Source organism: Osmerus eperlanus, chromosome 16 (genome assembly GCF_963692335.1).
Source record: "Osmerus eperlanus chromosome 16, fOsmEpe2.1, whole genome shotgun sequence".
In the NCBI taxonomy this organism is placed as follows: domain Eukaryota; kingdom Metazoa; phylum Chordata; class Actinopteri; order Osmeriformes; family Osmeridae; genus Osmerus; species Osmerus eperlanus.
The window spans coordinates 13,190,658-13,205,232 of NC_085033.1; the positions used below are offsets into that span (position 1 = coordinate 13,190,658).

Consider the following 14,575-nt stretch of genomic DNA (forward strand, 5'->3'; position numbering starts at 1 on the left):
GAATACAATAGACAGGATGTAAAATCGAAGCTTTACCAGAAAACTATTCTCCAGGAAATAACTAATACTAAGTTCTAAGAACTGACTGTGCAAAGATGTCTGCTCTCTTGATGTACTGCCTGGTGAAGTCAGAGAGGAAGAGGAAGACAGTGTAGGACAGGACAGGAAGTAGGAGCTGGAAGTCTTGAGGTATAAGATGAGAAGAAGCACGTGATTGGTGGGGTGTCAAAACAGTCTGTTAGGCAGTATGTAGCAAATAGCAAGTTCTATCTCACAGAGAATCACAAACCCTTTCTAGACACCTACGTTACCTTTTATTTTTACAATTATTTCAGGGAAGCAAACTAACTTGCGTTCTAACCCAGGTCGTGTCCTTGAAACGTTCCAGCCTCCCTTCCCTCGTTCGTCTTCCAGATGTTCTGAGGGAGACTGTAATCCATGCAACACAGCCTTAGGCCACTCACACATGCATGTTTGCCAAGATGCATATGCTGCAGTTCTGACAGGAGGGTATCAAGTGGTTTGAACTCTCCACCCAGCCAATACACCACAAGGTCTCATTATTCCACGCACAGCCGATTATGAGCAATGGTTTTTATGCCGATGGGCGTCCCCAACAGTTCTTCCCTGTCTTGGTGATTTATGAGTAGTGCATCGAGTCAAACAGGCAATCCCTTTGAAGGCTTCAGGTGCAATCCTCTATGTGATACTGCAGCCAGGTAACCTGTACGAACCTTGACCCCTGATGGTGGAGTTAAGTCAGGTTTAGTTCCATTTCGCTCCTTCTCAGTGGCATCCAATAGGATTGAGGATGGAGCAGCAGCCTGGCTCAATGGCAGTGGTAGCGTAAGGGTCCTTAGTCTTCAACATACTATGCTACAAACATCTGTGTTTTCCCCCCAAGTCGGAGGTGAAGTATCGACAGTGCATCATTGTCCTGGTCATTACTTGACTACATTACACAACACAAAAACCGGCACCCGAATAAAACATTTATGAGAGGAAAATGTTCCTGCTATTTGAAACCTTATTGGTGATAAGTGTGTTATGATGTGTTGCTGTTACACTCATATAGTATACTTATGGTATATGTTTAAACAATCAGAAAACACAAACAAGGAATTTACTAAGGCAGAAAGGTACATACGGTAAACATGTAGTTTTAAATACAAGATGTAGAAAATTAACAACAGTATCTAAATAATTCTAGCCAATACTATACAATGTAAACATGTAATATGAAATAAGATATAAAGAAGAGTGCAACATACATCAGTGTTTCCCTATACGGCCTCCTTCCTTACAAGTAAGGGAACAGGAAGTGAGATCTCTCTACCTGTGCCATAACCATGTTATCTGCTACCATTACTGGAAACATCAGCAAGAGAATTATAATCTTGGCAACGAATGATATGTGTGTCGCTTCCACATAAGGTCACAATACATGAAAGTATTTCGAGATTCATCTATGAACTACCTTCAGGATAGAAGATTTACTGCCAATGAAGTAGTTGAAGAATCCGAAGAGACCAACGTTTCACCTTGCACGTTTTGACCTTTCGGTCGCTGTGTTGATAACCAAGGGACTTGTAAAGACAACATGTTCATAACCTTTACCAGCAGATGCTGTGAAATATCCTGGCTAGTAAAGTGTCACTGCCTGTCTGTAGTGAGAAACAACCAATGTTTATGATTAGACAGCAAAACGCATCTTATGTAAGGGTTAGATGTAATCAGTGTTACTTTCATAGCCCCTTTTTTTTTGTCACAGTATAACGGAAAAAAAATGTTTTTGCTCGGCGTACAGCTCAAAACAAGCTCCAAGGATCCCTGTAATCGACACGATGCGACTCACTTACAAGACAGGCACTCTTACGGCCTTTGTCGTGTTTCAATCACACAAGGACATTAGGATAGATTCCTTTCCCATTGGCTGTGAACTGTAATTGTCTATTTACATTGTCGCTACAGAAGCCCTTAACACTCGTGCAGTCAAGACACACCAAAAACATTTATAGATTGAAATATGAATGGCCGCACACGCGTAGTGTTTTCCGAATTACACTCTCGCTCACCTTTTTCTCTTACTCGCTGCTAATTCATCAAAAATAATAAATGATTTAGACATCCTGGGAACAGGATGTCATGAGGGAATCTTGGCCTCCCAGCAGGTTTGTGTGTCTTTCTAAGGTTGGCTGAGAACAGCGTTGGGTCCGCAGCGGCAGCAGAGGGATCCTGGAGCGATGCAACACCCAGCCAGTGTAGAACACGAGCCGTGGCCTGGAGTGGTTCCACAGCAGAACCTTTTAGCACGGCTTCTTGTGGGAGGGGTGCCAGAAGGTGTGTGTGATGTGTGTGTGTGTGTGTGTGTGTGTGTGTGTGGGGGGGGGGATGTTAAGAGAACAGGTAGAATATTATAGGGTCTGTGTTTCCTGGCAACCCTATTGGATGCAGACAATCAGGGGGCACACTAAAACGATGCATGACTTGACAGATTGGATTGTATTTGATGTCAGAAAAAGGGAAATGGTTTTGTTTTATTAAAAAAACTGTTGAGCTACACCTTCTGGGTGTACACATGATGTATTGATTTCAATATGTTTTTTTTCTTTCTGTAATACAGCTATCATCCATCTGTTCATGTAGAATTCCAATATTATTAAGATGAATTGTTGCTGATAAACAGTTTGCTGACTGGAGTTGAAGACTCCTGTGCCTCCTGAATGGGGCTAAATGTGTTTTCAAGCGACCTGTTCTGTCCTTTGAAACACTCCATGTATGAGTGAACTAAAGGTGATGAAAAAATCTATATAGTTGCCGTCACAGCTGGACTGAGGACCCAAACGCACGACACCCAAGGTTTAGGACGTGCGCAGACTTTTATTGAGAGAAGGATGGGGAGGACGGTTGAGGGTAACTGGTGGATGGTGGAGCGGGGTACCGGTAGGACTGGAGGACTGGAAGCGGTGATCTGGTGGTGGAACGAGAACAAAGGTCAGCACAAAAACAGGCATAGACTGGTCCAAAACACGGAAAGCCAGGAATACAGACGTGGGGGTCGGTGATTCAACAAACTGGCGAGTAGTGGGTGACAATCCGGGGTTTAAGAGCTGTGGTGGTGATGAGGGAATGAGCCGCAGGTGAGGTGAGTACCGGGAGGGAGTGAAGAAGCGGAATGGATGACTGGACCTGGAAGAAACGGACTAACACCCGGTCTGGCCTAGGCCGGGGACATGACAGTTGCTCTGTAATGCATCTCTGTGTTGACGTTTTGAGATGGCTACTTTGACGCTACAAGCAACCATTGGTCGTTTGAGTGCACTTGATGGTAAAATGAATGGCCCTATTGATTACATTTTCTTTCAAATGTTTCATTGCAACAATGAATGAATAATCTGCATTTCCTTTTTCACAGGAAGTTTGACTGTCTTTACTGGTTACTTGGGTTAATGCGCTTTAACACAATTACTAGTTGCGTAACGACTGACGCAGAGCTGTGGGATTGATAGGTTTAACCTCAGCATTTATGCTGAATCATCCGGTATCCCCCGAACCCTGAATGTCAATTCAGCAACACCTCAATCCTTCAGGGTGGGAAGTTAAAGTCATTTGTCACGTTGGAGCAGACATGTCGCCACGGTAACACTTGATTCATGGCGAGCTTAACCCTTGTGTTATCTTCGGGTCATTCTGACCCATCAGTCATTGTGACCCACCGTCGTATTGCGACAACTTTACCGCATACAAAAACAAAGTGAAGCATTTTCTTTTAACCGTTGGGCTGTCTCAGACCCCCCACATTGCGAAGGTTAAAAGAACATTATTTTTATTTGTTTTTGTATTGGGTAAAATTGGGTAAACACAACGATGGTTCGTTATGAACCTTTGGGTCATGTGACCAGAAGCACATGACCCAAGGGCAGCACAAGGGTTAAGTCATTGACTGCCTCCTGTGGCAAAATAGGCACTCCCCTCGCAAGGCTATATGCATTGATTTGAAAAGGTTAGCTAGAAGATGAAGCTTTTACCTTGTAGCCTAGGCGATGTGGTGACCTGGCTGGCTTCTGAGAATTCTTCTTTTACTATGAAAGATGGATTGTAAGGTCGGTACCAAAATGAGATTTTCATCTCGATCGGACTTGCAGGCTAAATTGAATTGCAAAACAAACCATGTCAGATATTGTAATATTTTCCGCAGCCATGTTACGAACTGCCAAGTTAAATGGCAACTGTTGGTTTACACGACAGGCTGAGTCATCATAGTTATGTCTTAAGGTTTCCTGTTTTATCACTACAGGTGGCTATCATGGACATGTCGCCTATATCATAAAGGGTAGCATGTAGGTTTCATTAAAACAAGGTTGCTGTGATTCTGTGGAGATTCAGTTTCATCAAATTAATCTCCTTTATCTCCTTTCAAGCTTTTCTTTTAAAAAAGAAACTTGGAATATTCTTTCCCTCTCTGGTTTTCCCCTTGTTAATTGTCACAAAAAGCCACCAGCAAAACAAAAAGAATGTGCTTGGAGTTGACAAACTGTTGAACAACAATTGAACACGTGACCAACGTTCTGAAGCCCGCTTCTCTGACCAGTGCGGTGGAAAGGCGAGCCGTCTCCGGTAACATCTGTGAGGGCTCTAGTCAGTAATATACCCCACAGAATAAAAGTGCTGAGTTATGTCTAATTGGCCACTCTAAAGTTCCCTCCAAGGTAGAGACCTAGGTGTAACAGAAAACCAGTGAGGAGAGAGACGTTTACTCGAGTTCAGTTGGGACTTAGTGAGGTTTCTTTTTCTGCCTCCTTGCAATTTTTGGGAAACCAAATCTCAACCTCAAGACCCTTGAACAAGCAGATTTTTTTCTGTGCACAAGACATATTATTTGGCTCCGAATCAAACGGATGTGATTCTCTGCAGTCTGTCAAACAGCCGACTTTGTAGCTTTATGATGACGAACCTAAACTATGTTTAATCTGATCTATATGGCTTTGGTATCATAGTACTGTAGTGACTTCAGGAGTAGGCCTTGCCTAGCCTTTGTTCCCTGTTACCCTGTATTATGAAACTTGGATGAAGTGGATGAATTAAACATGGGCCATGCCACTGTAGGCTCAGCCACATCAAGCGGGAATAACAGAACGCCTGTAAAGACATTAATAATTCACGAGCTGGGACTGTGTCCCATCCCCCCTCTCCTGGAGCAAACCTTTCTTCGGGTCTCTCCTGTCCTTCTGGAATCTGGCTTTTCAAACAATTGCTCAGAACAAGATGTGAGTGATTCTGTCCATCAAGTCAACATACATATGACAGGTGTGAAAGATATTGCGTTTGTGGTAAACAATTACAACAATTAAAAATGTAGTTTATTTTTTCGTTTCAGTTGAGGTGTCAGCTATAAAGGAAATGTCTGTTCACACTCCGTAGCATTTCTAACTGAATGATTAAACACTTGATAAATTGGTCACAAGTTTGTCTCTCAGATTCCTTATTGAGAGAAAACGAGTATATAATATAATAATAATAATAATAGCAGAACAAAGTGATCATATCCTCTTCTTGTAACCCAATGACAGTGCTAGGTCAGCCTTTGGGGTCTTCTGAACCAAGCGTTGTCGTGTCTTAACAACCCTTTGATCACGAATCCTCTCAGAATGAGAGATTCTCTTGCACCCAACTGTAGCAAACGGGTCATTTGAAAGCCACACAAACTTATAGTATGTACTTTCTTTTCAAATAAATAGTGAATTTCTCAGCAGATGGCTTTTGTCAGCTCAAGATGCAGCAGACATACTGTATATTTTAAACCTTCAACTTCAGGCCTTTATGTGTCAACAGAAGTAACTACTGTTCTCTCAGTAGAACATTCTCTGGCCACGGTTCTCCCTGGAGGTCAGGTCAGGGAACCAAATCAGTTCCAGGAATACAAGTAATTATTTATTTTCACAGCAAAATAGAAGCCGAACTTGGCTGAAAACCGTTGTCAGGCGGCCGCTTGCCCTGGCCTTGTCTGAAGGGTTACAGGGAGGCAAGTTGAGGTGCCGCTCCAGAGACGATTCTTCCGTGGATGCTAACATGATATCACTCCTGTCTGAGTCATATAGATGTTCACCATGCAGGGTCCACGTTGTAACTAGCACAACTCGTTGTTTAATGTGGCCTGGTCAATGTTATACCCAAATACCCTTACTAGATGAGAAATGTTTTTGAAAACGGTCATCATTTACTTTATGTTTAACCTAAATACCAATATTTTTTCCTTGAACAAAGGCATAAACATTAAACTATTGGTGGCCACCAGATATTGTCATCCTATTGATGAATGTAGTATCTACATACCAAAGCATGTTTTTGGATATCATTAAGAGGATGTTATTCTTTGTAGTGAGCCAACATAATTAACAGTTAGAAGCATTTGTTACCTAAAGACTATGTGGCATGTTGATGATTGAAGCCAAGGATAAGCTATCTCCCTCCAGACCTGTGCAGACAGTCTGTCTGGATGAATGTGTGTTTGCTTGTGTGTGTGTGTACACTGTGTGTGCGTGGAATTGTGTGTGTGTTATGGTGTATGTGTGTAGACAGTATTTGTGTGTATTTCTGTGCGCGTGCATGATTGTGTGTACGTGTGTGTGTGCATATGTATTTGTGTGTGTGTGTGGAGGGGGATCAAGGGGGAGCAGCTCAAAAAGAGCAACATATCCACTTTGCCAGTCTCGATGGGCCCCTCCTCCACCTGCCGCCCCCACCCCCACCCCCGCCCCCACACCCCCGCCTCCACCCACACCCCCGCCTCCACCCCACACCCCTGCCTCCACTCCCGCCCCCACACCCCCGCCTCCACCCACACCCCCGCCTCCACCCACACCCCCGCCTCCACCCCACACCCCTGCCTCCACTCCCGCCCCCACACCCCCGCCCCCACACCCCCGCCTCCACCCACACCCCCGCCTCCACCCCACACCCCTGCCTCCACCCCCGCCCCCACCCCACGCCACCACCCCACACCCCCGTTTGGTTTGAAAGTTGGAGGGAGGGTTTAAGGATTTTAGCTCGGAGTTGTCTAATTTCGGTTCATCCTACTGAGATACAACCCTCGGACACACAATACATGCTTGTTACAGAAAAGCTGTGCAGTTTCATGGACAAGAAGACGGATCGCCCCTGTTTGGGTACAGAATGTGCCTGAGCCACTGAAATGACATGGGTGATCTATGTGTCATTCCCATTGGCATGTCAGGATGGATCGATCTGGACTCTCCATATGCCTTCTCTTCAAACTGACATATTGACACAGGGAGGGTTGTGGCATGCTATTCGTCAACACGTCCATTGAAGGCCTGCTTCTTTAAAATGGGTGCCAACGAATGGTTAGAAAAGTCCACCAAGCTCCATCAAATTTGCTGTTTTGTCTCTCGGAGTGTATATTGATAAATCAGGAAGTCATTCATGTATGTATGACAGGTCTTTGATATACTTTTCATTAGCACCTGTCTATAAGGTGGAGGGACAGATAGGTCACAGGGGTGAACAGGTGATGAAGCGGTGGTGGGAGTCAGGTGGCTGAGCGGTGAGGGAATCGGGCTAGTAATCCGAAGGTTGCCAGTTTGATTCCCGGTCATGCCAACTGACGTTGTGTCCTTGGGCAAGGCACTTCACCCTACTTGCCTCGGGGGAATGTCCCTGTACTTACTGTAAGTCGCTCTGGATAAGAGCGTCTGCTAAATGACTAAATGTAAATGTATGAATGAATTGCCGGTTAATGGAGAGGTATAATACTGTAGAGAGAGGATTGGGTTACAATGGAGGGGCCTAAATTTGTTTTGCATATTCAAAGAAAGGTACCAAAGATGGGGAATAAAGGCACTATAGTGATAAAAACATTGTCTATACACACTGACATGACAAACATGTCTAAAATAGACTGAATTTCTAGATTTTATTTAGAAAATAAACCGCCTCGATCAACTGTCGGTGCGTTTTGTCTCATCACTAAGTTGAGAGTTGCCCTGGGGAACGTGGGAGGGAAAAAAATAAAAAGCGGGTTACGCCATGGCAACGATGACTCATGCTTTTTGCAGGGCCTGTGGCAACAATCACATCAACTCTTTTATACAATTCGAAATATCGTGCAACAAGATAAATTCCCTTTTCGTATTTCCGTGCATGATGATCTGCTTGTGTCCTTGCCTAGAGCTGTGATACACTTGGTGGACTTAGTCGACCGGAGACTTTACTCAGACAGCTGGGATTTGAAACCGTTAAACCCACACATGCAAAGCTCTTAGTCTGAACATGGGAGAGAAGACATGGGAGTCAGGTGGCTGAGCGGTTAGGGAAGCGGGCTAGTAATCTGAAGGTTGCCAGTTCGATTCCCGGCCGTGCCAGATGACTTTGTGTCCTTGGGCAAGGCACTTCACCCTATTTGCCTCGGGGGGAATGTCCCTGTACTTACTGTAAGTCGCTCTGGATAAGAGCGTCTGCTAAATGACTAAATGTAAGACAGACAGAGTTTTGGCACAGTAGCTTGATGCTGTGTCATGGGATGTCCAGTCTGAAAAGGAAGGGTGGAAAGGCACACACTGTTCCATCCTTGCCAGGACAGGCAAGTCCCAAGCTACCACCAACGGGGAGGCTACATCCTGTTCTTCTTCAGCTGTCTGGAAAAGATGGCCTTTCGTGGTGTGAAACATGGACCTGGCCCTGTGTGAACACTCAGGGACAACTATCCCTCATAGCGAGGGAGGGGGAGGGAGGGGGAGATAGAGAGAGAGGGAGGGAGAGAGGGAGGGGTTCTTCGCCTCTATCACACACTCAATTTTGAACGCAGACTTTACCTCCTATAGTTTACAGAGAATACACTTTTCTTTTTCTATCTCTCTCTCTCTCCCTCTCCCTCTCTCTCTCTCTCTCTCCCTCTCCCTCTCTCTCTCTCCTCCTAGTAGCACAGCTGTCAGTCTACCAGCACTCTGTCACTGCAGAGATCTGAGGGAATCCCAGGAGTCCTCCACCGTCTGACCAATACTTGACCCCAACACCAGTTTTTCCTTGTCTTCCTTGAGGGTTTAGGTTGGGCGGTTCTATGGGCGTATGTGAAGCCCTCTGTGACATTGCTTGTAAAAAGGGCTATACAAATACGATTTGATTTGATGAAACGACAATTTAAAATAGAAGCGCTTTTTGAGACACGACGAGAGATCCGTTAATAGCCTACCAAACGACAAAGCATTAGGATCATTAGGAACTGATTGGAGAAGGTAGCTTCAGCAGTCCATTTTAGCAGTCCAAACAAAGCTAATCACCCTGACCCTTCATGATTGACAACTGTATCAACAATGCGTGTTAACAAGGAACACCCAAATTGAGTCTCTTTCTGTGGGTGTAGGCCAATCTCAAATACATATTTATTTTCCTGTGATGGCACTCTTCACGCTTAGTTCATGTAAAAGTCATTCTTGTAAAGAGTTGTACGGGGGAGAATCCATGCGATTTGACAGAAACCTGAAGCTTTCTTCTATGTTATGATGAGCTCTATGTAGGCCTTAACGGTTTTTCTTTGTTCTTTGTAGGCTAAATATAATTTGGGGAGTGTCTTGACTACCTCCCTTTGTCATGTGGAACAGCGAAAACACAAATATTTACTAGCATACAAGACATTGTACTTTTGAGGAGTGCTCCCTTGATTGATCAGTCAGTCTCTAAATTGCTAATTAACGTTGCTACATTGCTGAGTCGCTTTTAATAGCGCAGATAAGTCTTGATGTGCACAGATGCTGTGAAGTTGCAGTGACAAAAGCGCTTTTGATTTGGCGAGTTATGAAGCGTGAACAAAATGCGCACATACATGACATCTTATGTATAAACCGTGAATAATAAAATTCATCCATAAGGTTTACCCTAATTAATCAGAAGTGAAATCGGAGCGCCTGAGGAAATTTTTAGATCTTTGAAGATGCCATGTCAGCAATGTATCACGTGCTCGGTGCGCCTCGAAGATCTTCTGTTGTTTCTCGTCACGTCTGTGTTGGAGAGGAAAAACGAACCATTGCTCGCCAGCGATGCCAAGAGACGGGCTGTACAATTTCACTATCAACTGCTTTACGCAAGGCACCTCCTCATCCCTTTCCCGTCCCCACCCATCTCGACCAGAATTTGTTTTTATCGCGAGCGGCAGGTGGGGTTTGGGTCAAAGCCTTGGAACACAAATCATGCTTTGTCGCGAGCGGTCGGCTGTGGAATATGGGTATGTCTAAACTCTCTTTTAATGTCTTGCTGATGAATTACATCAGCCTTTTCCTGTTTTTATCAGTATTTCTATTGCGTTTTTTTCTTCATTTTTATAAGGTATGCTTTTGGGGATATTTTAATGCTGCAATTTTAACGGCACTATACATAAAAAAGAAAATCAGGCAATTGTTGCACGATGTGATGGTAGACTACATTGTTGTTTCGTAACTAGATTTGGAGACCATTAACGCTTTTAATCAATACACTGTATCATTGGCAGAGACTAACATCCAAATTAGCATGATACTGCACGGAGTAACCAATGTTTTCATTCTTTACACAGTGTGACTTGTCATCTTTCGCTTGTGACATATCTAGCTTCCCCCCCCTCCCCTTTAAATTTGTCTCCCCAGTCAGACTGTTGAGCACCTCCCTTCACGAGGGGGACCAGATCCTTAAATGACCCACTGCTGAAAGCATCTTGATCTATCGCCCGGATCATGGCATGCTGCTCATACAAGATCTCCACAAGCGCGGCGCCGAGGCTCACTAGTGAACATGGGGATCAGGTCCAGAAATGTTGGTAATGGTTCGGAGGAGCAGAGGGACAAGAAGGCATCAGCTCTACCCGGGGATTTGGACCAAGGATCCGGGGCGGACAAAGATGGAGCACTGCTGCTTGTGGCGCCTGGTCGAGATGATTTCAAGAGGGGTTCCACAGGGATTGGACTGTTGGCCAAGACACCTCTGGGGTACACGCGACCCACCAAGAGGAATAACATTAGGAAGCGGAGAATTCAGAACCTTATCTACGACACGCTCGAGAGACCGCGAGGGTGGGCCCTGCTCTACCATGCGTTTGTGTAAGTAGATCATATTTCAATGTAAGACGTCCGTCTTTGACAGACTTTAAACTTGTGCTATCATAAGTTTGTCAGCGACTGTCTTCTAATCAAAGGATCTGATTGACAACCAGCAAAATATTGATACGAAACTGTTAACTTGGTTAAAGGTTAATTACATTACAATACCACTCATTGTTTTATGCTGCTCTGTTGTAATAAGTCTTTAAACTAGCTCCAACTACTTTGAGGAAGACCGTTCTAAAATGGGGCTAGCCCTACATGTGTAGGTTTGTATGAAAAGTAATCATTCATATTAAATTAGGCTACTACAAAAAATGAATATTTAAGTGATTTGACTTGCAAATTAAAATCTTCTTCCCTCTTTATGGAGTTAGGACATTAAACCCAATTGAATGCCACCTCTAAAATGCGTAATATTAATACCTAGTTCTAAACTTAGTGTAATTCAGTGCCATGTTCCTACAAATAGTTCTGTAGCCCAGGCTTGTTGTTGCATGTGTGTGTACTCTATATTACTAGTTAGTGACTCTTGGTGTCATGTGCCTGAGTACTCATGCAGAGTGAGACTGAGCGAGTGACAACTCTCACATGGTGTACTTAGAGTTACACACACACACACATTTTCTCTCTCTCTCTCTCTCTCTCTCTCTCTCTCTCTCTCTCTCTCTCTCTCTCTCTCTCTCTCTCTCTCTCTCTCTCTCTCTCTCTCTCTCTCTCTCTCTCTTACACACACACACACACTGTCACATATGCACACAAATATTAGCCCACCAACTTAGGGGTGTCCCTTAGGCTGTGTTTCACTCTGGTTCAGTTTAGTTTGACTCCAGTTCAGTCTAGTTTGACTCTGGGTCAGTCTAGTTTGATTCCAGTTCAGTCTAGTTTGAGCCTGTAAGACCGGTAGAGCAGATATGCCTTATTGGTGTTCTGGAGCAAGTTGAAGTCCTATTTAGATTCTCATGCATGAGAATCGTCAATTACGGTACAATGCTTTGGAGAGTGTATGTTGGTGTACAGAGACGCAACGTGCATGCACTTATGAAAGAGAGAGAGAGAGAGGGGGATAGAGAGGGAGAAGGAGAGCAAGATTTATTATGAAGATAGAGCGCGACAGGAGGGAGGAGAGGAATGATTAGATTCAGAGAGAAACAAGATAGTAATGGATGTAGGAAAGGCAGTATAGAAAAGACAGAGCGTGTTCAGAGACGGAGGGAGAGATTGGGCAGGAGGAGCATCGGATTGTACAGTAGATGGAAAAGGAAGCAAGATGAGAACGGGGAATTGTTAGAAGGAATGAAGACGGATAGCGCAGGTGAGGGAAGAGAGAGATTGAGTGGGAGGGAAAGAGAGAAAAACAGAGTAATTGAGAGAGAGAGAGAGAGAGAGCAAGAAATTGAATATTAGAGAGACATTGCGCGGCTGAGAGAGAGAGAAAGCGAGGTGGGGGGGAGTGAGATGTTATGCATCAGCAGTTTTACGGGCGGATCAGTAGTGATTCCTGCTCTCGTCTTGGCATCCAGACAAACTGGTGCTTCTGACAAGCGGTCATGCTCTCAGAGTAGACGGATGAATGATCCTCCTTTAATGTACAAGTTTTTCCTTTTACTGGAAGTTGTGCAATTACAAAACAGAGAATTGGAGAACCGGTGTGAGGACGTGTCCCCCACCGAGCCTCTCTACTGTTGGAGACGCGTCAGACCGGGTAGCTGTCCAAGGTCCTGAAAGACCAGAGGAAGAAAGGGGGAGGAAGTGATCACACAATAATACCAACTTGTTTGAGTACATGTTGTAGAGTAGCTAGTTTATTCACAATACAAACCACCAAAACATTCATATGAAACAGTTTTCTTAGTCTCAAAGCACAGCTCATTAATTATGGGGAATAACTCAGCACACAAGAAGAAAATAGACCATGTGACAGAGGGTCACGAGTCACTAGTGGTGCCCCTGCAGATATCACTGCCAGCTCAGAAGTGTTCATTAGCAGCTAGTGAGCTTGTACACTGGAGCAATCAGAAGCTCTTCATGATCAGCTCGATACAGTGATTTAATCATTAACAGTATTAGCTGATTATTTGAACTTGCTCTGATTACACACTTGATTTTTGGTGATAATTGTCAGCTTAGAGCTGACAGTGTAATTAATTGAAAATTCTGGTGTTCTTGCCCCGAGGAGTTTTCATGTTTATGTCGATACGACCCACTTGTATTGTACAGCATTGAGATATGCTGTGCAGTATACTGTCTGTTGGTACCGGAACAGTCATTACGACACTGGACGGCATATCGTCACAAAGAAAGCTCTCTCTGTGCCGCAGCAGTGACAGTGTGTCGATGTCAAACGATGAGGACGAATATAACAAAGCGCTCAATGTGTTTACACCAAATAAACAAGGGAATGACTGAGTGAACATTAAGAAGCATCCCCTGGGAGAAGACCCCATTACTCACATCACAAGAGTGTTTGGGTCATTATAATTTAGAAGCATTAGTGGGAACAAATGCATGACAATACATTAGTGTCCAGATATTGTGATGCAACAAAGACTTGATTGTTTGATACATTTGCACACAAGGGCGTAGAGTAATTGTTAGGTCGTGAATGAGGCGATGCTGAACAGATGTTAACCGACTAGCGTTTTCTTGTGTTCAGTAGCTGGGAGGGTCTTGTCATCCCCTGATTGTTTATGGACAGATGCTCTGTTGCGTCTCTGGTATGGCAGACAAGCATCCTAGCTATCCGCGAAGACTCCAAGTCACAAAGGCTGTTACTGGGTCAGGTAAGCGTGGTAAAACGAGATCCGATTGGCCTAATGAAGCGCCAAGCTCTTCATTTGGCTTCCTGAGCAGCCTATCAGTTGTCTAAACACAGCTCTCCTTATGAGGTCGTAGCTTCAATTTGTTGGACCAACCGCCACAGGGCGGGGCATCTGAAAAGACGAGCTGGGATTGGTTCAATGACGTTGTCTCTGGATTCCTAGTGGATAATTGAGACTCAATGGGTGTGGCACTGTTAGGTAAGTGATGTTGGCCCTACTGAATGACTCTCATGATCCCATGACCTGCTTTTAAAAATCACTTACATCAATGCATAACACTTTTTATGTAGATGAATTATGAGGACATAAATGACAGAATCCAAATGCATGGGGATGTGTTTTACACACCCGTACAGTTTACTAAACGGGGAAAAAAACAGTTTAGTTACTTAAAGTAGGCCTATATGACAGTACTCGAGGAGATATAAAAAGTAAATAAAGCCACTCATTATTTTCGCTTTATGGCTCGTTAAAAGCCAGTATTGTCAGGAACAATCTCTCCCTGAGTGCCGTGAGGAATGCAGACCCGCCTGCTTTTACAGTAGACACAGAGGAGACCTACCTGTCTTGCTGGTGGGATAATGTGGTTCGTGACAGATCGTGCCTCAAATGACATGCTGAAAGTGCTTCTCTGTGTGAGGTGGCTGTCAAGTGCGGCAGGCTGCCCCG

At 44.3% G+C, this 14,575-nt stretch overlaps 1 protein-coding gene across 1 annotated transcript in view; it reads left to right on the top strand.

Moving 5' to 3' along the window:
* The first annotated feature begins 10,001 nt into the window (after positions 1–10,001).
* kcnq3 (potassium voltage-gated channel, KQT-like subfamily, member 3) overlaps positions 10,002–14,575 on the top strand; it is a 49,491-nt gene continuing 44,917 nt past the window's right edge. Inside the window, exons 1-2 of the mRNA XM_062481966.1 lie at positions 10,002–10,237; positions 10,635–11,084. Of these exons, the coding sequence (XP_062337950.1) occupies positions 10,780–11,084 (305 nt within the window). The 5' untranslated portion in view covers positions 10,002–10,237; positions 10,635–10,779. The remainder of the gene's footprint in view (positions 10,238–10,634; positions 11,085–14,575) is intronic.